General features: G+C 45.2%; 1 protein-coding gene across 1 annotated transcript; it reads right to left on the bottom strand.

The window, feature by feature from the left end:
* Positions 1–2,005: 2,005 nt before the first annotated feature.
* Positions 2,006–25,826, bottom strand: LOC310789189 (extracellular calcium-sensing receptor-like; the record flags this gene model as incomplete). The annotated part of the gene is made up of 6 exons (XM_083650776.1): positions 2,006–2,919; positions 20,044–20,167; positions 23,629–23,856; positions 24,044–24,838; positions 25,092–25,389; positions 25,597–25,826. 6 exons carry the CDS (start codon positions 25,824–25,826, stop codon positions 2,006–2,008), a joined length of 2,589 nt encoding a protein of 862 aa, XP_083506902.1.
* Positions 25,827–25,955: the final 129 nt, after the last annotated feature.

The following is a 25,955-nucleotide window of genomic DNA, read 5'->3' as shown; positions in this document are numbered from 1 at the left end:
TAATTACAACATCATTACTAGTTTGAGATTAGTAATAACGGCACACTTCAGAATTGAGATACATTATTACTAGTTTTAAAGTAATAAAGGCGCACTTCAATATTATACAATACATAAACATTTGTTGCATTATGTACAGATTCCAAAGGACCATCTACTGCCCTCAGCCGGGTCGCCGCGTGCGCAGCGCCACCGTTGCACTAGCTCCTCAAACAACGCAAGTGGCTCGCTGTCATCAGCGCCAGATGGGATGAATGTATCGGAGGAAGAGGGGGTGGGGGGGGGGGGGGGGGGTGGATGATGCAAGAGCTGTCAGGGAACAAGGCAGGGGATTTGGGGGGGAAGAGCTCAGTTGCAGATGAAATATCAGGAGAGCTGCGTCCTTGGCAGTACGAGAGTCCAGATTAGGATAAAATGTTTTGGTTGCCTGGAATTCCTTTCGGTCACACAGACCAGGGTCACACAGCCCAGAAAGTCAACAGCAGGTGTCAAGTCTCTGATTCCCAACTTAGTTCATATTCTCCTTATTGCAGATCAGTGGAATTTCTATGATATATCCAGATATAATCCATTTTTCACAGTTCAAATTCACAGTTCAAATTCACTGACCGCCCATCTCAATTTTCATGACGTCACAGCCTAGGGTCAATCGCTGTTGTCTTCCCGTATCCCGCGGCGAAAGATCCATCTGGGCAGAGGGTGGGGGTTCCCCGGACCCCGCATTCCTCAAAGTTTAGTTGATTTGCGTTGAGAGACCAGCTTAGTAAATCCAATGAATCCATATTTGTCATTTCGAGTAGACGAATGCAAGTTTGCTCTGGGTGTTGTTGCAGGCAGAGGGAAAGAAGGGAGATAAGGGAGAGCGAGAAATAAAGCGACTGCCCTGTTCAAGTGCTGGATGCATGAAGCATAACGTTAGCTGTGCCTGTGAACAGCAGTCAATCTGCTGCCACAATTGAGGTCCCCCATCTCCGCTGCGATAGCCCCTCCATATGATTTAGTTGCCGACACCAGCGTCTTTCTGAAAAGTTACATTATTCTCAGCTGGGAGCCGGCGACAGGCTGTGAAAAAGCGGGGTGCAGCGCACTTTTCAGTGCAGAGCAAACGCACAGCAAACGCAGCAGAGCCCCAGAGACACTCCCACGGAGGAGGAGGAGGAGGGGGGTGGGGCACGCAGGGCACTACAGCATACAACCATTGACAGTAAACACAGACCCAGACAGCAGCAGGCTCGATGCACAGAGACAGGCAAACAAGCTAGAATATCTGATGCCCACCAGCAGTAAATCAAGACCAGCAAGAAGGTGTAGGGTCTGCGCACGCAGGGGCCAGCGCTGCTGCTTTGTTTTCACTGTTTTATTGAAGGAAATTATTTTTGAGGTGTCATTACATCAGAAAATATTAGCTTCAGAGTCAATGATGTGCTTGAAATGCTTCCTTTCACAAAAGGCTGAATATCTCAGATTCTAAATTGAAACGTGTGTTTTTGGTGAAATCAACCTATCTTCTCCAGCTGATAACTAAAGAACGGAAAATGATATCAATAAACTTATTTTTGCAGATGATAGAAGAGAGTCTCATCATTCTTTGTGCGTGTTCGGTGTTTACATAGTAATATCACACAATATTCTGTGGGCCTCGAGAAATCACTGAAAACGCTCTGAAACTCTGGCACTGGGAGCGTCCGTTCTCCAAAAGTGGCTGGCACTCAATGAGTTAAGGGTAAAAGGACGTACACCTTCCAGAAAAGAGACAACTTATAATTGATTCCAGCTGAGCCCTGTGATTACACAGGTGGTGCCCCAGGTTTATCCTTATTAAGGATAAAAACATTTGATAATTAATAATTTCATAAAATATTAATAATTTCAGATTATTAATATTTTATCTTGCTTACCTGAATTTAATCCAAATAACGAGCACAACAATAGGGCCTTCTGCATTAATGAATGAAAAGTGTTTTTATTGAAAGTTCTTGTCATCCTATTATTTTATATTCACTTGTCATGATGATTTTGATGGCATTTTACCCATCATGTTCTTTTTTGTATTCTTTTCTGGCTTCAACAAGATTATGTAGCATTTTGGGATAAAAATACAGATTAGCAGTGCAAAACTGGAGGCCACAATTGCAAATATCTCCACAGCAACACTGAACTTCCCTGGAGAGCTGACATACGCAGGGATAAAGGTGATCCAGACTGCACAGAATATCAGCATGCTGAAGGTGATAAACTTGGCTTCATTAAAATTATCAGGCAGGTTCCGAGCCAAAAAAGCTAGAAAGAAACATAACATAGCCAGGACCCCTATATACCCCAACACAGCCCAGAAGCCTACAGCTGAGCCTAATGCACATTCTAAGATGATTTTGTCTTTAAAGTGTTTAAAATTCTGGAAAGGAAAAGGAGGAGAGATAGTTAGCCAAAGTACGCAAATCAGGACTTGTATGAGAGTGAACGCCAGAACACTGAGTCTCTGCTGAGCAGGGCCGAACCATTTCATGATATTACTCCCTGGAAGTGTAGCCCTGAAGGCCAGTAACACCACTATAGTTTTCAACAGAACACAAGACATGCAGAGGACAAAGGTGATCCCAAATGCTGTGTGTCGCAGCATGCAGGACCACTCAGAGGGCCGGCCGATGAAGGTCAGAGAACACAGGAAACACAGAGCCAGGGAGAAGAGCAGCAGGAAGCTCAGCTCAGAGTTGTTGGCCTTGACTATGGGGCTCTTCCTGTATCTGAAGAAGATGAAAGCCACCATAGCAGTCTTGCAAGTTCCTAACAGGGCCGCCGCCGTGAGCAGTGCCCCCATAATCTCTTCATATGATAGAAACTCTGTGTCCTTCTTTTCACAGTCATCTCTTTTCTCGTTTGACCAGAATTCAGGATGGCATCGCTCACAGGTGATGGAATCTACAAGTTAAAATCAAAACAGATATTAGATTTCCTGACTAGCTCCCTTATTTTCCCACGGCGGTGGCAGCAGGACAGGCCGGAGTCAGAAGATACAAAAGTCAGGACACTTACTCAGTCACTCATAGACATTTAGGGAAGGGGGCGGGGATAGGGAATAGGAGCCGTAGCGAGGGATAGGTAGGTGTCAAGTCGGGGTTTGACTGGTGGGTAGGGGGAGTGGTGAGGGGGGTGTGGGTGGTGGGAGGGGGCGTGGTCAGGAAACAGTGTGGGACTAGGGAAGAGGGGCCGTAGCTAGAGATAGGAAGGTCGTAGAGTCTGGATTCTAGGGGTGGGTAGGGGTTGTGGGAAGGGGTTTGGGTGGTGGGAGGGGTTGGGGAGCAAGGAAGGGGGTGGGGCTATGAAAAAAACGGCCGGAGCTAGGGATAAACTAGAACGACCGCACCGCGGATATATGAGCAGTCGACATCGATGTGTCCATTGTCCATTTCCATTTCATTGAAATTGTTTTATTTATTCAATCAAAAAGTTGCAAAATCTTTCAAATCTGTGTGTTCATAAATTCAATCTGAACATTTTATCTCCGATCTGGAGAGAGCATCACAGACATTACTACAAAAATCTAACAAATAAAATATGATGCAATACTATTTATTAAAATATCCAGCATTATGTAAGGATGTAAATGCTGCTATCACTGCCGATACATTGATTCAGGAAATTGTAAAAAATAAAGCAAGACAGATGTTGGCTGCTCTGGGCGTTATGCATTCTGATCGATAGGCTTCGTCAGTGGGTGGGTATCTCTGGGACGGCCCTTGACTGGTTTTCCTCGTATCTCGCGGACAGGAGTTTCTCAGTGTCTGTTGGTCCATATATGTCCGGCACTGCTGTCCTGTCCTGCGGGGTCCCCCAGGGATCGGTTTTGGGTCCTATTTTATTCGGGGCTTATATGCTTCCCCTAGGTCTGATTATTAGACAATTTGAAGGTGTTGCTTATCACTGTTACGCTGACGATGTTCAGCTGCACATTTCTTTCGAGCCAGATAAAATGGACAATCTATCTGTCCTGTTCAACTGTCTGTCAGCCATTAAGGACTGGATGGCCAATAACTTTCTCCAGTTGAACCCTGATAAGACCGAGGTCCTTATTGTTGCCCCGGACAGTATTGTTCCTAAGGTTGCGCAATGTATGGGGTCTCTTTCATCTTCAGTGCGAACTAATCTCAGGAACCTTGGAGTTGTTTTTGACCAAAACATGTGCTTAGACAAACATATTAAGAATGTGAGCCGGACTTCATTTTTTCATCTTAGAAATATTTCTAAACTCCGTTCTATTGTCTCTCAAGCTGAGCTAGAAATTATTATACATGCCTTTGTATCTTCTCGTTTGGACTACTGCAATGCTCTTTTTACATGCCTTAGCAAAGCATCTTTGGACCGATTACAAGTGGTCCAAAATGCTGCTGCGAGGCTGTTGACCAAGTCCACTAAGAGATGCCATATTACCCCCATTTTAGCTCACTTACACTGGCTGCCCATCAAATTCAGGATCCAGTTTAAAGTTCTTATTTTCACCTTTAGATCCCTGCATGGTCAAGCACCTACCTACATCTGTGATCTGTTACATCCTTACTCCACCAGCAGGCCACTTAGGTCTTCGGACCAGGGCCTTCTAGCTGTTCCTCGTTCGAGGCTTAAAACTAAAGGTGACAGATCTTTTCAATCTGTTGCCCCCAATCTGTGGAACGCCCTTCCACTATCCTTAAGATGTGCTGCCTCCATCGACATTTTTAAAAAGCAGCTAAAAACGCATCTTTTCAGTTTGGCTTTTACTTAGCCTCTTGTTTTTCACTGTTTATTACTTGTGTTGCATGTGATTCATTCATTTCTGTATGATTCACTGTTGTTTGATAAATTGCTGATTCATTGTTTTAACTGTATTTGATGATGTGAACTGTGAAGCACTTTGTGACCTTGTTCTGTGAAAGGTGCTATATAAAAAAAATTTACTTACTTACTTACTTACTTATCTCTCTTCTAGATGGAATGTTGAAAATATATCAGTCAAATGTTTTATATATCAGTTTTATTTGCAAATCAAACCAAGTTAAGTGAGATAAAATGTGTAAGATAATGTTCATGCCTAGTGTTACGGATCGCTAGGTGAAAGTAGGCAGTATCCCATTAACTCAAATATGATAATGTTTACCTATGTATTCATGGCTGTCTGATCATTGAATGTTGTTGAATTGCCTGGTGGAATTATGAAACTGTGACTTTAAGAAGGCTTCACAGGGCAACCTTTGCCGCTTGCTTCTGGAGGGAAGTGCTTCCGGGGTGAGAAGGACAGTATTCACGAGGAGAACGACGGGCTAGCAGAAGCTACCCTATGTTCTATGTGTTGTATTAAGCGTCATGTGATATGTGTGTTTTACGTATGTATGTTTTGTCCATTGATACCTGTAGGCCTTGTATGAGATCAGGCTCCCTCCAAAAGCTTTAAATAGCTTCCTGGGAGACCTGGCACACTCACAGTGTAAACCTGATGTTAGTGATGATTATGATGACGATGATGATATGTACAGTATGTGTGTGTGTGAATACATTTCATTTCATTTCATATAAACTAATATTTCCAGTCTTGCTTTGGCGCGGCACCACTGAATGAGTGAGGCCTGGACGGCTCTAACTTCTGCACAGATAACAGTGCTGTTCCGACGTTGGGACGGGCCAGGATGCCAGCTGAAGGAAGAGTGGTGACCAGATGGTGCCAAACGTCCTGCGTGAAGGCTCAGGTAATTCAGCTGAATTCAATGGTCAATATCCTAATCTTCTTGTAATCTTTGTCCATTCATCTTACAGTAGCCGTTGTGATGATAAGGTACCCCTAGACAAGAGTTTAATTGAGCAGCTGGAAGCCGACAGCCGACGTGTGCCACTAGCAATAATTAAGAAATATATTTACTTAAAGGGATAGTTCACATTTTTGAAAGTCTAGCATATTTGCTACTTACCAATGATGATGTTGGTAGAGTTCTTTCTCAGCACAATACATCCTGTTGTCTCATAGTAGCTAGTTAGGCAAAAATGCAAGCAAGGTCAATGGGGTCACACTCCCGTATGTACAAGCTGACTGAAGCTCACTGAAATGTACTTTGTGTGCACTGTGTGTGTGTGTGTGTGTGTGTGTGTGTGTGTGTGTGTGTGTGTGTGTGTGTGTGTGTGTGTGTGTGTGTGACTGTGGATAAAATTTTAGTGAGCATCAAGCTTGTACATACAGGAGCGTGACCCCATTGACCTTGCATTTATTTATTCCCAACTTTCCAGAGCTACTATGAGAAATAAGATGGATCGTGCTGAGAAAGAACTCTACCTATCAACATCATCAAAATGTAATCAGTTGATCCTTGAGTCCAGATGGATGTTTGAGCCAAATTTTATGAAATTTGAGTTGATGAGGTACCGTGTTCACGAGCCTGAAACGGGTGGTCATGAGGTCACAGTGACCTTGAACTTTGACCAGCAAAATCTAATCAGTTCAGAAATAGGTTCTGTAAGGGCCTGTGTACCTGCCACAATGGGCCTGCCTGGTATAGGTTCCACACAGCTCTTATGAATCTTTGGAAGAGTATAAAAAACTGGACAAACAGGGTGTTTCTGTAGCATAAACGTATTCATCTTGACAGATCCTTCGCCCCCCACAAGCTTTTTAGTAGAAATGGGTAAGCTGATCCTCAACATCCTTGAAAATGCTTATTATTTACAATGTCAAGGTGTAAGTATGGGGAGTACCTGCTCTCCTAATTATGCTAACCTCTTCATGGGTAGGTTTGAAGAAGACTTTGTCTACCACAACAACCCTTTTTGTTCCTTGTTAAAATGCTGGTTACGTTTTATTGATGATATATTTTTCATTTTCACTGGGTCACTTGCTCAACTTGAGGAATTCAAGGTATACATCAATTCTAGAATGCCCTCTTTAAAATTTTCACTAGAATTCAGTCTTGAGTCTGTATCCTTTCTGGATGCTTGTGTAAACAAGTCTGAACAACTCATGACCAAGGTAGGGTTTACCCTTTAGCCAGTTTCTACGAATAAAGAGGATCTGCAGTACTGACATTTCTTTTGAAGAACAGGCTTCTGAACTCTGTTCACGATTCAGAGCTAAGGGTTAGTACTACTGACCTTCATAACAGCCTCCAGAAAGTTGGAAATATGAAGCGACATGACTTGTTGGAACCTAAAACTTCCTCTCATGATTTTAATATTGTTTTTGTGCTACAACCTTCTCTCCTGTTTCCCAGGAAATAAAAAAGTGTGTCTTGAAACATTGGCACATCTTGTGTAGTGACCCCCAAGTAGGCCATGTCTACACTAAGCCTCCCATTTTTGCTCACAAACGAGCAAGGAACTTAAGGGACATGTTAGTCAGAGCTGACTGTCATACACGTCCTTCACACTTTTCGTCTAATGTATCGAATGGTAATTTTCCTTGTTCCAATTGTGTGCAATGTAATGCCATGATCAGGGGTCAGTTTTTTCTACACCCACACTCTGGTAAAAAGTTCTTTATCAAGAGCAGAATCTCATATAAAACTAAATTTGTTGTCTATCTTTTGAAGTGCCCGTGTGGCTTATGTTATGTGGGTAAGACCAGAAGGCATTTAAAACTCTGCAACTCTGAACACAAAAGTAAGATTAGGAACAAGGATGAAAAGTCCCCAGTAGCAAGGGACTCGAAGAGATCCACCTCGAGTCCCTTGTCTCCACCTGCCCTGCTGCCGCCTCCCCGGGCCCTGGACTGGTCTCCCCGACCCCGAGGTCTTCATCGGCGTCAACACTCTTGCCTTGGATGGCCGAGAGCTGGACTCCACTGCCTCATCCCTGGGCGCTACCGAGCGCTGGATCCACCTCGGCGCCAAGCCCAAGGCTCCGATAGAGTTCTCTCCTGTCCAGCCCCCTCCGCTCCTCATGGAAAATAGATTCTCCATCCTCAACTTGCATGACTTTCCCCTCCTCCCCGTTCGCAACAGCCTGTCGCCATCATCGTCACCTTCTCCACCCCCCCCTGGATCTGTCCAACCTCAACTTCACACCCCACCCTGCCACCGACCCCCACTAAAAACATGCAGAAGATCAGAAGATCAGATCGTCATCGTCATCCGACCAGTGATGACAACATCCGAAGTCGGTCCCCGGGCGCTGTACGAGAAAGCGACCACTGCTCCTGGCCTGCCACAGGAGGAAAGGACAAAGCCAGGATGGGTTAAATGCAGAGGACAAATTTCACCGGCCACCGTCAGCATGTGTGTGTTGTGGCCCTCCGTGCATGTGTTGTAGTGTGTTGTGTGACAATAAAGACGGGCTGCCGGGCTGCCGTCTGAAAATCGTCGTTTAATCGCCACCACCCCCTCTGCTGAGATGGCTGGTCCGAGTATCACCATCTCCTCTCTCTCCCGGTCACTGGAAATGCCCAGCCCTCCCCCGAACCTGGCTCTAGTCACCAATCTAACCGCCGGTCGACATCTTCCTCTCGCCTCAAGCTGCTGAAGGAGGCTGCTGCTAAATCTAGGTCTGGCGTCTTCCCTCGTCAGCAGCCCGCAGCCAGTCCTCTCCTCATGCCCACCTGTAATCCTCAGCCATCTCCTCGCCCCCTCTTCTCCCCGACCTCATTAATTATCGGTGACTCCATCACTAGAAATATCCGTTTTTTCAACGCAGCTACTCATTGCGTCCCCGGTGCCACTGTTCACACCATCTTAAACATGCTCCCCAATCTGCTAAATTCTCTCCCGTCCTCCATTATCCGTGTTATCGTCCATGTGGTGTCCAACAACACTGCTCGCGAACAGTCCGAGCTGACCAAACAGGATTTTACACATCTTCTCACGTTCTTAAAGACCTGTGGAAAATTTTATCTCCGGTCCCACCCCCACCTTCCTCCATGGCACAGCCCGTTCCAGCAAAGTCCTCAGTCTCCACCACTGGCTCCAATCCACCTGCAATAAACTCAACATCTGCTTCATCGACAACATCAATCTGCTCTGGAACTGCCCCTTTTTTTTCAAATCAGACGGGATTCACCCAAACAAACTCGGTTCAAACGTCATCTCTGCTAACATCCGTCATGCGGTGCACTGCGCATGCACACCCCCAGAATGACTTCAGACGGCTTCGCAGCCACCTCCCCTCCCCCCCATCACTCTCACCTCTTTCCCATCTTTGCATTTCCTCCTTTGAATCCCACTCCGTCACCATTACCCTACCTATCAAGCTCATCATCATTGTCATCTACCGCCCACCTGGACCCCTCAGCACATTCCTAGAGGAACTGCACACCCTTCTTTCCTTCTTCCCAGAAAACAACATTCCACTCACCCTCATGGGGGATTTCAACATCCCACAGTCAACACTTCTCTCTACCTCCTTTCTCAACTTCTTCTCATCTTTCGATCTGTCCCTATCTGCCCCCCCCACCCATAAAGCTGGCAACCTCCTTGATCTCATTTTCACCTGTTCATGCTGCACCTCCAACCTCTCAGTCACCCCTCTCCACGTTTCCAATCATTTCTTCATTTCCTTCTCCCTCCCGATCTCCCCTCCTAACTCTCTCCCTCCCCCCTCCCTCCCCATTACCTCCCGCCGTAATCTCAAATCCCTCTCACCCACGTCCCTATCCTCCGCTACCCTCTCCCTCCTCCCCTCCGCTGACCAATTCTCTCTTCTATCCCCAGACGAAGCCTCTCTCACTCTCCTATCCTCTCTCTCCTCTGCCCTTGATTCCCTCTGTCCACTCTCTACTAAACCCGCCCGCTAGGGCTGGGTCGGTTTGAAAATTTTAAAACCGGTTCGATATTGCTGTCTAAACCGGATCGAACCGGTATACCGTTTTTTTTTTTAATATTTTTTTTTTTTTTTTTTTTTTTTTTTTTTCCAAGCAGGGCTCCCGAGTGTGGCCCATAACTGTCTGTAGTGCAACTTCAGTCCACCTGATAGCGATAATACACCTCTAAGCTGGTATTGTCAACCAGCAATGATACTGAATAAAAAGAAGCAGGACACCTGTGTAACAAACACACCCTGTATTTATTTCTCATAACTATTCAGCTCAACTTTTCTTCTAAACATCAAAATAATAAATGAAATAAGACTTCTGCCTATAGTGCAACTTGAGAAAAAGGCTAATAAAAACACAAGCAGTGCAATCAGAATGGATTGGCTTACAGCTGAGCTGCCTTATAAACTTCAAAACTCACAAATTCACACAATATAGGGCCTAGGCATGGGTCGGTTTGAACATTTTGAAACCGGTTCGATATTCCCCCAAAAAACGTATCAAAGCGGCTGCAGTTGGTGGCGATAATGCACCTCTAAGCTGGTATGCTGCCAACCAGCACGAACACTGAATACAAATAAGCAGAACCTTTTAACTGTAACAACACACTGTTTTTATTTCTCATAACTATTCAGCTTAACTTTTCTTCAAACATCAACATAATAAACAAAATAAGACTTTTGCCTACTAGTGCAACTTGAGAAGAGGCTAATACGAACAATAGTGCAATCAGAATGGACTGGCAAAAAAAAAAAAAAAAAAAACTTAAAAAAAAAAAAAAAAAAAATTTTTTTTTTTTTTTTTAGGTTTTTTCGGTTTGCACGTGATCAAACCGGTTTGGGCTCGTATACCGAACCGAACCGGTAAAACCGAAAATCGACCCATGCCTACCGCCCGCCCCTCCCCCCTGCTCCCTGGCTGACTGAACCCCTCCTCACTCACCGCACCCGACTCCGCACCTCAGAACGAACCTGGAAAAAATCCCGCAACCCCAATGATCTCGCCTCTTACCATTTCTCCCTCTCCAACTTCACCTCTGCCGTTTCTACTGCCAAATCCTCCTTCTACATTTCCTCTATTCAATCTTCTGCGTCCAATCCCCGCAAACTATTTCAGACTTTCACGTCCCTCCTCAACCCTCCTCCCCCTCCCCCTCCCTCCTCCCTCTCTGCCAACGATTTCTCATCCTTCTTCACTAACAAGGTCGCCACCATCAGCTCATCATTTCCCCCACCAACCTATCTCACCCCCTCCACTTCCTCACAACCTCCTGCGTCTATGTCTTCCTCCTCTCCCCTCTCCTCAGATGATCTCCTCAAAATCATTCTATCAGCCCGTGCCACCTCCTGCCCCCTCGATCCCATCCCCTCATCTCACCTACAGTCCATCTCCCCTGACATATCTCCCTTTCTCACTTCCCTCATCAACTCCTCCCTCTCCTCTGGTATTTTCCCCTCTGCCTTAAAAACAGCCATAATCAAACCACTTCTCAAGAAACCGTCCCTCGACCCCTCCGCCATCAACATCTACCGCCCCATCTCCCTCCTCTCTTTCATCTCCAAATCACTTGAACGCACAGTATCCGGCCAATTATCTTCTTATCTCTCCCTTCACAATCTCTCTGACCCCCTGCAATCTGGATTCAAACCTGCACATTCTACTGAAACAGCTCTTCTTTCTGTCACCTCCGCCCTTCACTCCGCCAAAGCTTCATCACTCTCCTCCGTTCTCATACCGCCGCTTTTGACACCATCAACCACCAAATTCTACTTTCCACCCTATCCGACCTTGGTATCACCGGCTCTGCACTTTCCTGGTTCGCCTCCTACCTATCTAACCGCTCTTTTCAGGTCCTCTGGAGAGGAACTCTATCTGACCCCTGCACTCTCACCACGGGTGTCCACCAGGGTTCTGTCTTAGGTCCTTTCCTCTTTCTTCTCTACATGAGATCTCTTGGCCACGTCATTTCCTCCCACGGGTTCTCCTATCACTCATACACAGACGACACACAGCTCTATTTATCTTTCTCTGACACCCATATCGCTTCGCGTATCTCTGCCTGCCTTAATGACATCAGCATCTGGATGTCCTCTCATCTCTCTCTCTCACTCCCTCTCTCTCGCGCGTCAGACAGGCACAAAGACCAATGAACCAAAAAAGTGGTTATATCGTAGTTTTGAGCCCCTGTCATTCAGAGGCTGTTCTCTCCCCCCCTCTCTCTCTCTCACTCCCTCAAATCTCCCAGCATGCATTGAGGCTAATACATTTCGAGAAGAAATATCAACCAAATCAGCCTAAATTGCCTAAAGTGGTAGATAGAAATAATGTTTCTGTTCACACAACATGCAATTCTCGAACATTTCAATATTGGCCAAAATAAAACATAGACATCCAAACCCAACCCTCTGTGAAACATCGTCGCTGTTGTGCCAGGACCTCGAATGTCCCTTTTTTCACTTTTTTACTTTTTGTCATAAATCAGTGCCATTGGTCACCCTTCACATCTCTGTGTGGTTTTTATCAAATGCAACCAATGGAAAAGCATTAAAACGAGCTTGTGAGTAAATCTCGTAACGCCATTCACCCTCAATCTGTCAGTCAAACCTCGAAATTTGTCCCCTACCTCCGTCTGTACCCCCCCCCATGCAGGATAGTAAACCCGGAAAAGTCACACGGCAGACGTGCTGTGTATTTCTCATATTGTTTTGACTAATCCTGGCTTCCTCTGACGTTAATAGATCAATCAAATGTTTTCCAGTTATTCCTAGGCTGCAAACTTGTTTTAACATACAAATCGGAGTGTTTTCTGATGAGAATAAAGTAACGTTAACGCTACGTTATGTCAGACTGTTCTCATCCCAATGCCCAAGCCCCCGCCTCGGCCATGAGAGGCGAGGAGGGCTGCTGCTGCTGCTGCTGCTGCGCGCGCCCCCGCGGCCCGGAGCTTGGGGCTCGAGAGAGTGCTTCCGACTCGGACTGATAATATAAACAACATCATTTGAGCTTATCCAGGTAAGATATTAATAAAGTAATGACACATTCAGCGGGAAACTAACTATAATTAAGACATGTGCCAACTTGGACGACGTTTGGTTCAGTATTTTAAGAGCAAACAGGTTTTTTTTTTTTTCCTGAAAAGTTGCTGTTTTGGAGATTCGAGGTCCTGGAACGACAGCGACGATATGTAACCTAGGTGGTATATATATCTAGGGATGCGCCGATCCGATACTTGGATCGGGTATCGGCGCCGATATAGCACAAAATTCTAGATCGGGTATCTGTGGCAAATGGCCCGATCCATAGACCGATCCATAGGGGCCATTCTATTCACTCTAGTTCTATGTTTGTGCAGCGTGTGACGTCATACGCTCGCAACGTGCTCACAGCGCCCATGCGCTGTTGTTTCCAAACAAGCTAGTAGTAGCAGCATGAACACATGGAGCGAGGCAAAGGATCCCCTATCTGGGGCTTTTTCACGCTAGCTACGCCAACAAGTTCGACAGCTGCTTGCAATATCTGCAAAGTAAATGTTCCGAGAGGTGGTGACAACACATTATAACACAACCAACTTAATCAAGCATCTCCAGAGATATCATGCTAAAGAGCATGGCGAGTTTAACGTGCTGAAAAAAACAAAAGGAGACAGGACGAAGCAGCTAACTTTGACGGAGACCAAGGAAAGAAGTGAGACATTTCCACCGGATAGTGTGAAAGCAACCAAAATCACGGAAAGCGTACTGGATTTCATCGTTATGGATGGGCAGCCTCTCTTGGTCGTCGAGGACAAGGGTTTCAAACTCTTGATTAAGCACCTGGAACCACGGTACCAAATGGTAAAATGAAAAGAATTATCTGCCTGAACTGTACAAGAAAATGTACAAACGCACATCAGAAGATCTAAAAGATGTCAAAGCAATGAGCTTCACTACAGATGTCTGGAGCTCCGACGTGTCCCCCATGTCGCTTTTAAGTTTAACGGTACATTGGCTGGACGCGAGTTGTGTGCGACACAGTGCCATGTTAAATGCAACAAACTTCCGTGACTCACACACCGGCGATGCGATTGCAGCTGCCCTAAGGGAAATGCTTGATAAGTGGCAAATACCGTTGAACAAAGTCCACGTTATTCTCAGGGACAACGCTAGCAACATGAAAAGTGCAATGGAAAAGCTGGGAGTGCGCAGTTTAGGCTGCGCGGCACATACAATGCAGCTTGTCGTCAACGAGGGACTTCTGTCACAACGTAGTGTCAGGGCCGGCCCGCCCTATATGCGAACCAAGCGGCTGCCTAGGCCCCCGGGAGTTGGGGGGCCCCCCCCAAAAAAAAAAAAAAAAAAAAAAAAAAGGTTTTAAATAAACATAGGCTATAATATTATATGCTGTGTGTGGTAGTTAAAACATAGGTTGACGTTTATTTATGTTTGTAGTTTAAACAAAAACATAAATACTGTAGGCTACATACAACACAAAAGGCTGTTATTTACCTTTTGTCGCCACCTGGTGAGTAAATATATATGTAACTAAAACCATTAAAATTGACAACCGGTCCTGCATGTATCTACCGGTCCTTGGCACAAAAAAGGTTGGGAACCCCTGGTTTAACTGACCTGGCAACCCCTATGGCTGCTGGGTTCTACACGCTTGCTTGACACTGATAGGGCTACAAACGAGCGTCATTGTCATGTTTGTTTGTTTTAAATATTCTTCTAAATATGGCTAAAAGTCCAAAAACGTCAAATTTTCTTCGGCGCTGCCCTGGCGGGCAGCACCGAAAGTCCCCTCCTTACAGCACCCCCTACTTAAAAGTACTTCCAGCGCGGATGCCCCCAATCCCCCGCCCCTGGGAGGGGGCCCCTGATCTATATCCTGCTTAGGGCCCCCAGATGGCTAGGGCCGGGCCTGCGTAGTGTGAGTGATGCCGTTGCAAGTGGGAGACAGATTGTTGGGCATTTTAACACATTCACTGCCAGCCGTTTTTCAATACTGTAGTTAGCTTCTGCCAAGTTTTTTTTTTGAGGATTCTGGCTCATCTTTCAAGAGCCGAGGATTCGTTTCTGTTAGGATTTTGTGAACACACAATATCTCAAAAGAACTAATAGAATGTGTGCTTTCTCTGTCTAAAAGAGTTAGTTTGTAGAGTTAGTAGTTATGTAAGCATTAGCAGTTGAATACAGCATGGTTTCAGCGTCTGAAAATTTATTCTGAGATAAACGGCTTTTTGTGAAATTCGATAGAACAGTCACTTTAACCATTCATTTTTGGCATCAGTAAGACGTCAGACATCTAAACAATAGTTTTGAACAGTAATTTCCTCCATAACAGCAGGAAACACCCCTCTCCTTCAAACTCCTCCCTCCGTGTGTGTTCTTCTTGGCTGCAGCGGGCGTGTCACAAGCTCGTTTCTGTTGCTGCTGTAACCTCGCGTCACCAGGCTCACTGCTTTGCTGCTGCTGTGCCTGTCTGCTGGCGGCCGCTGCGCAAGTCTGGATATGGGCTCGCTCGTTTCTTGGGGTTTGTGTTGAGAGCTTTGATGAAGCTTTTGCGATTCTGGTCTTATTTATGCTGCGTGTTTCAAAGTGTGTTCCACCCGTAATCTATTATGCAAATTTGCAAAACCCCACCGCCAGCTCCCAAGCGCGAAAGTGAAAGCGTTTTCGCCAATCCATTTTCATGAGAATGGCTTCCTCACACTGCTTTTTGCTTGCCTTCCTCTAGTCTGGAGAACACTGTCGCCACTTAGTGGGTCGGTGGAATGGGTTGTACACGTTCGGTGGCGCCAATATTTTTATAGGAGACGTGGGGAGCGTTGATCCACGTCCCACCGTCAAAAAAAAAAAAAAATTTAAGCCGAGATATCTCGTCATTGGCAGTCAACCGTTGGATTCTGTAAGCCGAGATATCTCGTCAATGGCAGTGAACGTGTTAAACACTCTCCACTTGCATATTCAGGGCTGCAAGATATCCAGCTCGAGATGCAGATGGAACAAAAACGCCTACAGCAAGACGTCAACACGAGGTGGAATAGCACCTACTTAATGATAGAGAGTCTGCTGGAACAGAAGCGAACCCTGTCTGCCTATTCTGCTGACCATGCCCTGCCCACAACACTCACGCCAAACCAGTGGGCCTTGCTTGACAAAACAAGGACCTGTCTTGAACCGTTTGAGGAGTTTACTAGGAAGGTGAGCTCAGCCACCGCCGCCGCTGCTGATGTTATCCCAAGTGTCACCGTTCTCAAACGTCTCCTCTCCACGGAAAGCGAGGCTGACTCTGGATTAAAACCATGAAAAAGACCCTCCTAGAAGCCGTTGACAAACGCTTCAGCACCGTAGAAGATGAACCTCTCTACACACTTCCCACACTGCTGGATCCGAGATATAAGGACAGGTTAGACTCTAAACCTATTACATTATATTATTTATCTCTCTCTCAAACACACACACACACACACACACACACACACACACACACACACACACTCTGTGAAACAGACTAGTATACTATGCTGCAAATGTTAAATATGATGAGAGATGCTAGGATATAAATTGAATATAACTCATAAAAGATCAATATTAAATAACATACACATTATAGATTTTACATACACTACTAAGCTACATTTGAGATGTAAAGTAAGGATAAATGTGCAACCATCTGTGATATTCTTTTTTCTATTATGTATTACTTTGAGTCTTTGATGAGTCTATTATTGAACCTAATATGTGTTTTTTTGTTTTGTTTGTTTTCCACCCCTCTCAGGTTCTTTACCAGTGCAGACTGTGCCAAGCGTGGGAAAGATGCACTGGCCAAGGAACTGGAAGAAGACATGAGGAGGAGGACCACCACAGTGACAGCTGATGGAGCATCAGAGGCTTCGGAGCCAGTGGAGCCAGTGGAGCCACCAGAAAAGGCCCCCCGGTTGGAAGCAGCAGAAGCAAGCAGAAGCAAGAGCAGGGGCAGCTTCATGAAAGAATTTGCCAAAATTCGGGGGGAGCGTGAGGAAGATCCTGGTGCAGCAACCAGCTGCAGCACTACTGTCCAACTGCATGGGTTTTTTACTGAGGAAACAATTCCTGACACACACGACCCATACAAATACTGGGGAGTCAACCGCCAGCGGTTTCCAGGCAGTACCTCTGCGCGCCCTGCACTAGCGTAGACAGTGAAAGGCTGTTCAGCACAGTCTCCAACATCATAGATGAGAAGCAAAACAGACTGACAGCCGAGAGAGCAGAAATGCTTGCTTTCCTGAACAAGAACCTGCCCCTGATGCTTAAGCCTGAGCTTGAGAAGCTTTAGAAATCTGGATCTGCTTGAGCAGGTCACTGTCACGGACACTGAGTGGTGTAAGGCTGCAACTAACTAATGTTTACTTTATTTTAATTATCGAGTAAGCTGTCAATTATTTTCTCAATTAAGATGACATTCTCCAAGGTCTTCTTTTGTCCACAACCCAAATATATACAGTTTATGTGTCATAGAAGAGTAAATTAACCAGAAAATATTCACATTTAAGAAGGAGGAATTAGAGAATTTTGACTTTTTCTTTACACGAATTAGGAATTACTCTAAACATTATCAAAATTATTGTCTATTAATTTTATTTTTCTGTCGATGGGCTAATTATTGCAGCTCTAGTGCTATGTGACTTTGACCACAACACTGCAAAAAAAATCATTGAAATGTTCTCTGAGTTTCTGATTTCTGAATAGGCAGCAATACAAGGGCCTTCTGCCCACTTCAGTGGTAAAAAAAGAGAACTTGACAAGTAGACTACCTCTGTTTGAATACTGATTTTGTTGTTACCAAGCTAGTGAAGCCATTGGTTTGTTCAACTGTTTTTGTGATTTGTAGAAGATGTTCAATTCCTATTTGCAGTGCACTAAATCATAACAAAGAGCTGACTCTTATTTATTTTGAATATGTACCAAGTGAAGCTATTGGTTTGTTTTGTTTTAATTCTCAGTTTCAGCTCCTTTATTTACTTTACTTTTGATTTTAAATTCTTATCTGCACTGCAGCACCAGTAGCGTAGGCAGACTCGGCTCATTGGGTGTGCCACAGAAAGCCAGGGTGTGCCAGGGGGCGGACTATTTGGTGGCGGCCGCAAGGCCGGCGCCAAATTTTTTTTGGGTCTTTTCAAACCAGATTTAGAGGAATATTTGTGTGTTGTTTGCTCCTTTTCGCACTCATTATTAGCAGGTAGAAGCAGTCAATTAAATTGTATTTTTTGGCAACATGTAAAACCACTTTGTTTAGTATCTCAAAAAAGTCTCACCTACTTTTTCCAATGAGTGTTCTAGTCGGGAAAGAACGCAAATTTGGTTGGCATGTTCGTGTGGACCCGTATATTATTAGAAATCTGAGACGCATGCAGATGCATGACTGAAAAGTCTCCTGGCTAACGTTAAATGCGAAGGGACACGCCGCAGTCTCTAATATGCTACCGCCGTTCATTCCCCCAAAAGCACACACAACAGCGCTAGAAACAATCACATACATGTTGTGACTTGTGTACTCACCATGCGATCATCAAATAATAATCCAAAGTACGCGAAACTGTCATTTTCAAAGTAAATCCATAGCGAGAGGAACCAGCAAGAGTGGTTCCAAGAGGGTTACCTCTCTGCAACGAAAATCACTTCCTTGTTTGCCTGAGACGCATGGGTACACATGCGTCTCAGGCAAACAAGGAAGTGATTTTCGTTGCAGATGGGAACGCTCTTTGCTACTTATTTTCTCTATGGATTTACTTGCAGGCGGACAGTTGGACACAGTGCATGACAGCGTTGACATGTGTTTTGCAGACAAAACAAAAAACCTTTTTTACCCCATTTTTTTTGGGTGTGCCAGCGGCCTGTCTGGGTGGCATTGGCACACCCTAGCACACCCGTGGCTACGCGCCTGTGCAGCACTTTTCCTAATTTCCTATTTGCACTAAACCATTATAAATATGTTTATGTTTGCATGTTGTTTTACCCAGCTATGTTTATTCAACTGCTTTTGTATTGGATGTTAAATTCCCATTTGCACTATACCATTACAAAAAGATGACCCCTGCTTCTTTTGAATGTTTACCAAAAAGTAAAACCAAGCTAGTGAAGCTATTGGTTTATTCTCAGTTTCAGCTCAGTTATTGTTTTTACAATGGATTTCAAATTACTGACGTGATTAGTGATTTAGCCATCTTAGTTTTGCTACATGATAATGGAATTTTCTCTCTTAACATTTACAGATCATTTGAATGTTTTACAAAGCTGGATAAGCATATAGCTTTAATTACATTGTTGCACTGTTGCTGTGTTGCACAGTTATTCAATAAATAGTTGACTACATTTATAGCTGTGTTTGTTACATTTTGTTTTACAAAGTTAGGAAAGTAATGTTTAAGTTATATATATATATATAGATATATATATATATCTATATCTATATCTATATATATATATATATATATATATATATAGATATATATATATATATATATATATATATATACGTATATATATATATATATATCCTGATATATATATAGACTGTCCAATATTCGTATTGGACAGTCGAATCTGAGTCGACTGGCTGAATCCTGAGTCAAGGACAGCCCTAGGTCACAGTGACCTTTATCTTTAACCTTTGACCACCAAAATCTAATCAGTTCATTCTCGAGTCCAAGTGGATGTTTGAGCCAAAGGTGACAAAATTCAGTCAAGGAGTTCCTGAAATATCACGTTAACGAGCTAGATAATGGCGTTTGTGAGGTCACAGTGACCTTGAACTTTGACCACCAAAATCTAACCAGTTAATCCTTGAGTCCAAGTGGATGTTTGAGCCAAATGTGATGAAATTCAGTCAAGGAGTTCCTGAGATATCGTGTTAACAAGCTAGAAAAGGCATTCGTGAGGTCACAGTGACCTTGAACTTTGACCTTTGACCACCAAAATGTAATCACTTCATCCTTGAGTCCAAGTGGACGTTTGAACCAAATGTGACAAAATTCTGTCAAGGTGTTCATGAGATATCGCCGGCGGAGGCATAAAAATGCATGATGGATGTTAGTTATTCGTTATCTACAACTAATTTCCATGGTGTTTACATCATAATCACATAATGCAACTCAACAAGACTTCACAGTACTCCCAAATTTTATATTCAAGTGCACTGATGATGAACTCCTTTATTACTATAATTGTATTGTATCTAAACATATAAATACTGGTATTATATTTGAATATTTATTTGATTGCTGATATTGAATTTACTTGATCCATTAAATAATACTAGAGTACCTGTGGTGTTGCTGACTTCTCCCTCTGCACATGGTATACAGTCATAGCAGCAGACTGGCTTTCCTTTCTGGAGGACCTTACGGGTTCCTGGGGGACAGCTCTCACTGCACACTGACACAGGCACCTGCATGAACAAAAAAGCAGTTTGAGATACACTTTGATATGCTGTTGTCTATAGGTCACCATTTGGAATTCTGATTAAATTGACATTACGATACAATAATCCCATTCCATGAGTGATCATACGATATTAAAGAAGAATTTAAAAAAAATTACACCCTGGACCTCATTTCCAGCTTTAATATGATGTTTAAGTCACACTGACAACTTCAGTTTGATTAGCAGCAGCAGAAACGATAATCAGTTTGAACTTCAACCTGAAAACGAGGAAAATGGGGCATCTGAAATGATTGTATTTATGTCTAGTCAAAAGCTTATTCCGACACACAGCGGCTCATTATGCTTATTATATAATAGAGAGAACATGAATTAGTGATGTAACGTACCCCCGTGCTGCCGACAGCCTGCTCTGTTTGCTGTCCATCACATAGATAGCACCTCCCGCTTTATCTCCCTCTGCTATTTGTAATCCATATGGCCTTATTCCATACGAGCGGCAATTGAATCGAAATGAATCGTCCATAATCTTGAAATCAGATCATATCTATAGGCTATGCTAGCCTGGCTGCTACACAACAGACTGAGTCAACCCGCCACAGCTACAAGGCCGTACCCCGTCCACCCTTTGGCAAATCAGATCACGCCTCCATTCTGCTGTTGCCCAGGTATCAACACAAACTGAAAAAACAGCCCCCAGCATTCCGAACCGCCCACTGCTGGTCAGAACAATCAGACGACATCCTGAGGGACTGTTTTGACCAAGTAGCATGGGAGGAGTTCAGAGTGGCAGGAGACCTGGGCGCGTACGCAGAGACGGTGTCATGCTTCATTAAGAAGTGTACCGACGACATAGTCCCGACAAAGAAAGTCAAAATAATGCCCAACCAGAAACCCTGGATCAACAGCGAGGTCAAGGCTGCCCTGCACGCCAGGACCACCGCCTACAGTTCAGGCACACCAGATCAATACAAGCAGGCACAATATGCCCTCCGGACCGCTATTAAAAAAGCACAGAGAGACTACGGAAGGCAGCTGGAGTCAAAACTGGACACCAACAACCCCAGACACCTGTGGAAAGGCCTCCATGCTGCTACTGACTTCAAAGAGGTGAAACGACAGAACCCCAGCACGTCACCCACCCTACCGGATGAACTCAACGCGTTCTACGCTAGATTCGACCCCTCTGCCAGAGCGCCTCCCATCCACCCCCCCCCTCCCCTCCCCCACCCCTCTCCCACTCTCCCCCCCCCATCACCTCCCTCCCTCCCCTCACCCCCCCCCCCCCTCCTCCCCTCCCCCCTTTCCATCCCCCCACCACCCTCCCCCCCCCCCGACCACCACCCTCCCCCCTCTCCCCCCCCCCACCAACTCCCCTCCGCCCCCCTCCCACCCCTCAGCACCCCTTCCCATTCACACCCAACCACCAACCCCCCCCTCCCACCACCCACCCCCCCCACCCCCACAGATCCAGACCGCCCTCTCACCATCACTGAGGATGAAGTGTGCTGGTCGTTCCTGCGTATCAACCCACGCAAGGCGGCAGGCCCGGACGGCATCCCCGGGCGGGTCCTCAAGGCCTGCGCTCACCAGCTGGCACCCGTATACACAGACATCTTCAACCAGTCCCTCTCCCTCCGACGAGTCCCCCCCTGCTTCAAAGCAGCAACAATCATCCCCATTCCCAAACAGCAAAAAGTGACCAGCCTCAACGACTGGCGCCCAATAGCCCTCACGCCAATAGCCAGCAAGTGCTTTGAGAAGCTGGTCATATCAAAGATCCGCCCCACACTCCGCCCGGACCACGACCCGCTACAATTTGCATACCGCCCCAACAGGAGCACAGCGGATGCAGTAGCACACGTGCTCCACACCGCCCTGTCCCACCTGGAGGGGAAGGACACCTATGTAAGAATGCTGTTCGTGGACTACAGCTCAGCATTCAACACCATAGTACCCTCCAGGCTGGTACACAAGCTCAAGGACCTGGGACTAAACACGGCAATGTGCGACTGGATCCTGGATTTCCTGACAGACCGCCGCCAGGTGGTGAGGGTGGGCAACCTCACCTCCTCCCCACTGACCATTAGCATAGGAGCGCCCCAGGGGTGCGTCTCCAGCCCCTTCTGGTACGACCTCTACACCCACGACTGCGTGGCGACTCAAACTTCAAACACAATTGTGAAGTTTGCAGACGACACAGCGGTCGTGGGGCTGATCTCGGGGGGCGACGAGACGGCCTACAGAGAGGAGGTGGGGGTACTGGAACAATGGTGCCAGGACAACCACCTCTCTCTGAACGTCTCCAAGACCAAGGAGATCATTGTAGACTACAGGAGAGGGGGGGGGCGCACACCCCCCAATCACCATCAACGGCACAGTGGTGGAAAGGGTGGACAGCTTCAAGTACCTGGGAGTCAACATCCACCAGGACCTGACCTGGGCCGGCCACACCGCCACTGTTGTCAAAAAGGCCCAACAGCGACTACACGGACTCAGGCGCCTGAAGAAATTCGGGCTGAGGAAAGAAATCCTCGGGGACTTCTACAGAGGCACCATTGAAAGCCTGCTGACAGGCGGCTTCACCGCCTGGTACGGGAACTGTACCACCATGGACCGCAGAGCGCTACGGAGGGTGAGGCGCGCGGCCCAGCAGGTAACAGGAGGTGAACTGCCAGAACTGCACGAACTGTACAACCAGCGGTGCCTCAGGAGGTCCCTGAAGATCATCAAAGACACAAACCATCCCCACAACAGCCTGTTCTCCCTGCTACCCTCAGGGAGGAGATACAGGGTTCCAAAAACACGCACAAATCGCTTGAGGAACAGTTTCTTCCCGCAGGCCACGAGACTCCTTAATATGCACAAAATAGTGCAGTAGTCGTACCGTACCGTACTGCAGCTGCTACTATTACGGATGCCTAACGTTTAATTGTAAATTTAAGTGTATGTTTAATAAGGTGCCTAACATTTAATTGTAAATTTTAGTGTATGTTTAATATGGTACATGCTATTTGCACATAAATAAATTGCACAAAAATTGTATAAAACGTCGAATTTGGAATGTCTGAACACGTCTAACGTATGCACATGACATGTGCACCTATGTGCAATGAATATTGATGCCTATTTCTTATTGCCTATTACTTATTGCTTGTTGCCTATTTGTACTATGTCGTAAACGGAGTCCACTGCACAAGAATTTCACACGTGGTACTTGTACCATGGAGTGACAATAAAAATCTTGAATCTTGAAAAACTCTGACCTGCCCCGGATGTGCTTCAGAAGAAGAAGAGAAGTGCTTCTGTTTGGTAACAGAAGAAGAAGAGAAAACCACAGATGAAGAAGAGAAGCACTGACTATTGTTTCTGCTGATGCAAATCAAAGTTGTCAGGGTGACTTAAAGATCAGATTTAAAGCTGGAAATAAGGTCCAGGGTGTAAAAAAAAACAGAATTCTCCTTTAACCTGTTCTGAGTTCTGTGCCCAAATTAAGGACTTAGTGTGCAGATTTAGCTGTTTTTCTGCAGGTAAAGATGTGTCGTAAAGACCAACAGTCACAAACTCCACACTGCCATTTTCGTCCGGCTGCCAGTTTATGATTTCATACTTTGCTGCTGGGTCTCCATTCTCATCAAAGTAAACGTTCTCCCCCTCCTTTGTCTTGAACTGAACCTTTTTTATGTGCTGCAAAATCTAAGCAGATAGATATTACTTTACGTATTCCATTAAATGTAAACCACCTTGTAAGCTCTGCAGAATGATTAACATGCAAGAATTTATTAAACAATACCAAAAAAAATAAAAAATAAAGTAAAAAAATAAAAGAAAATCTGTGAAGCACATGATGTAACTATCATTCAGCCTTCAGTGATCAACTCACCGTGAATGGATCTGGCTGTACCTTGTTGGCACATATTTCTTTACAGCCAAGAACACTATGCAGTGCGTGAGCCACAGCATACACTGCTTTATAGACATTGTTAAAGATGGGCATGTATGACATATCAGTGAAACTGTTTTGCTGCACAGACAGATCTTCAGACCCTGTACAGTATCTCTGATTCCCTCCTGAGCCCTTCCTCTGCTTGAACTTACAATCAAACATCGTCTCCCAGAATTCTGTGAACAATTCATGACTAGATGAATTGAGTGACTTTACATCCAAAATGAACTCTCTCATGCCTGTGACATGGGCCTTGGGGATGTTCAGCCCTATAGCACCATCCAGGATGTGGTGTCCATTCATAGTTACAGTGTCGGGATCACCGATCCAGGCCTCACTGCCAACCCACTGGTACCCAGTCAGGTTGTGGGAGGCCATCTCATGTATTAGTATTTCCAAATCAGCATAGTGGAGGAATGCAACAATCACCTGGGAAGTGGAAGCTTTGATAATGTCAATTATTATCTGTATTTTCTCTGGTGGATCTGTTCTAAAGAAGGATACAGAGTACTCTAGACAGATGCCCAGCTTTTGGGCTGTCTCTGTGAATATGGCCATGCCTTTGTTGCCATAATCATCATTGCTCCTAATTGCCCCGACCCAAGTCCAGCCAAAGTGCTTGACCAACTGGGCCAGACCTCTGCTCTGGTGGAAGTCACTGGGTATTGTTCTGAGGAAGGATGGGTACCGGACTTTGTCACTGAGACAAGCACAGGTGGCCCAGTGGCTGATCTAGGGAGTAGAAAGGAACGATATTGCCAAGATGAGGATGCAAATTATAAAACAATGTACACAGGAAAACATTGAGCACATCACATTAGCAGTAATGCTCTTAAAACTGCCTAAAACTCTGAGCAGTCAGACAATTTGCAGTATAATTACTGTATTATCACCAAGGAAATTAAACAAAATAAATAGATCAAACTGTGGCCCAGATCATTACAGTAAATGATTGTACTTTAAGTGTAAAAAAGAAAACACCCACCAATGGGATATGAAAAGGTCCAATGACAGTGGATATAGCCATGGAAGAAGAGGAGTAGTCCACTCCTATAATGGCCTGCACTTGGGCTGGTCTGGTGCAGGGTGCCATGGAGGCTGTGGATATATCCTCATTACTATTAGCCAAGGCCAGTGCCACCCTTACTCCCCTTGGAGAGGAGTGACATGAATCATAGATCTTGTAGCCCAGAAAGATGCCAGGCAGCAAGTCTGTGCTGTTGTTAATCTCCTCAATGGCAAAGAGCATAGCCTGAGTAACCTGAAACGCTGGGAGAAACAAACTTGACCCAAACAGTTATAAGCAGTTGGTGTTATAGCCAGTATGTCTTGGAAATGAAACAAAATTAAAAGTGAAAATTATATGAGTAAACATTTATTTCACAACTCAGCATGATACCTTTTTTTAATTCATTTTGTATATCTACCCACTCAGTTCTTCTAATCTTCTATCTTACTTATGTCAAACAGCTTGCTACAGTATTATTTACCTTGTGCACTGCAGTGGTGGTGGTCTGTATGTGTAGGTGTCCTGTCTGTCTTTCCAGCTGGCATGGAAACCAAAGATTCCACCTAAAATAATGTCCCCATTCTTAAACAGTTGGGGGATCTCCGGATCCCCTATCTGCCGACACACCGGCTCCTCAGCCCCAGAGAGAGATGCCACCAGCAGCAGCTGCAGAAGGGCCCAACCCTGCTCTGTCCACCTTTGGGTCGACATAAGGCCAAGAGTGATATGACTATTCAGCACAAAATTGTGATGCACATTTTTACCCACCTGTCAATCACAGCAACAGATGTGTACACATCGGAAGCAAATTTCTGAAACATCATCCCTGGTCCGAAAAAA

Source organism: Poromitra crassiceps, assembly GCF_964638095.1.
Source record: "Poromitra crassiceps genome assembly, chromosome: 14".
Taxonomy (NCBI): Eukaryota; Metazoa; Chordata; class Actinopteri; order Beryciformes; family Melamphaidae; genus Poromitra; species Poromitra crassiceps.
The sequence above is the reverse complement of the archived record's forward strand: the minus strand, read 5'-3'. Positions and strand labels throughout refer to the sequence as shown.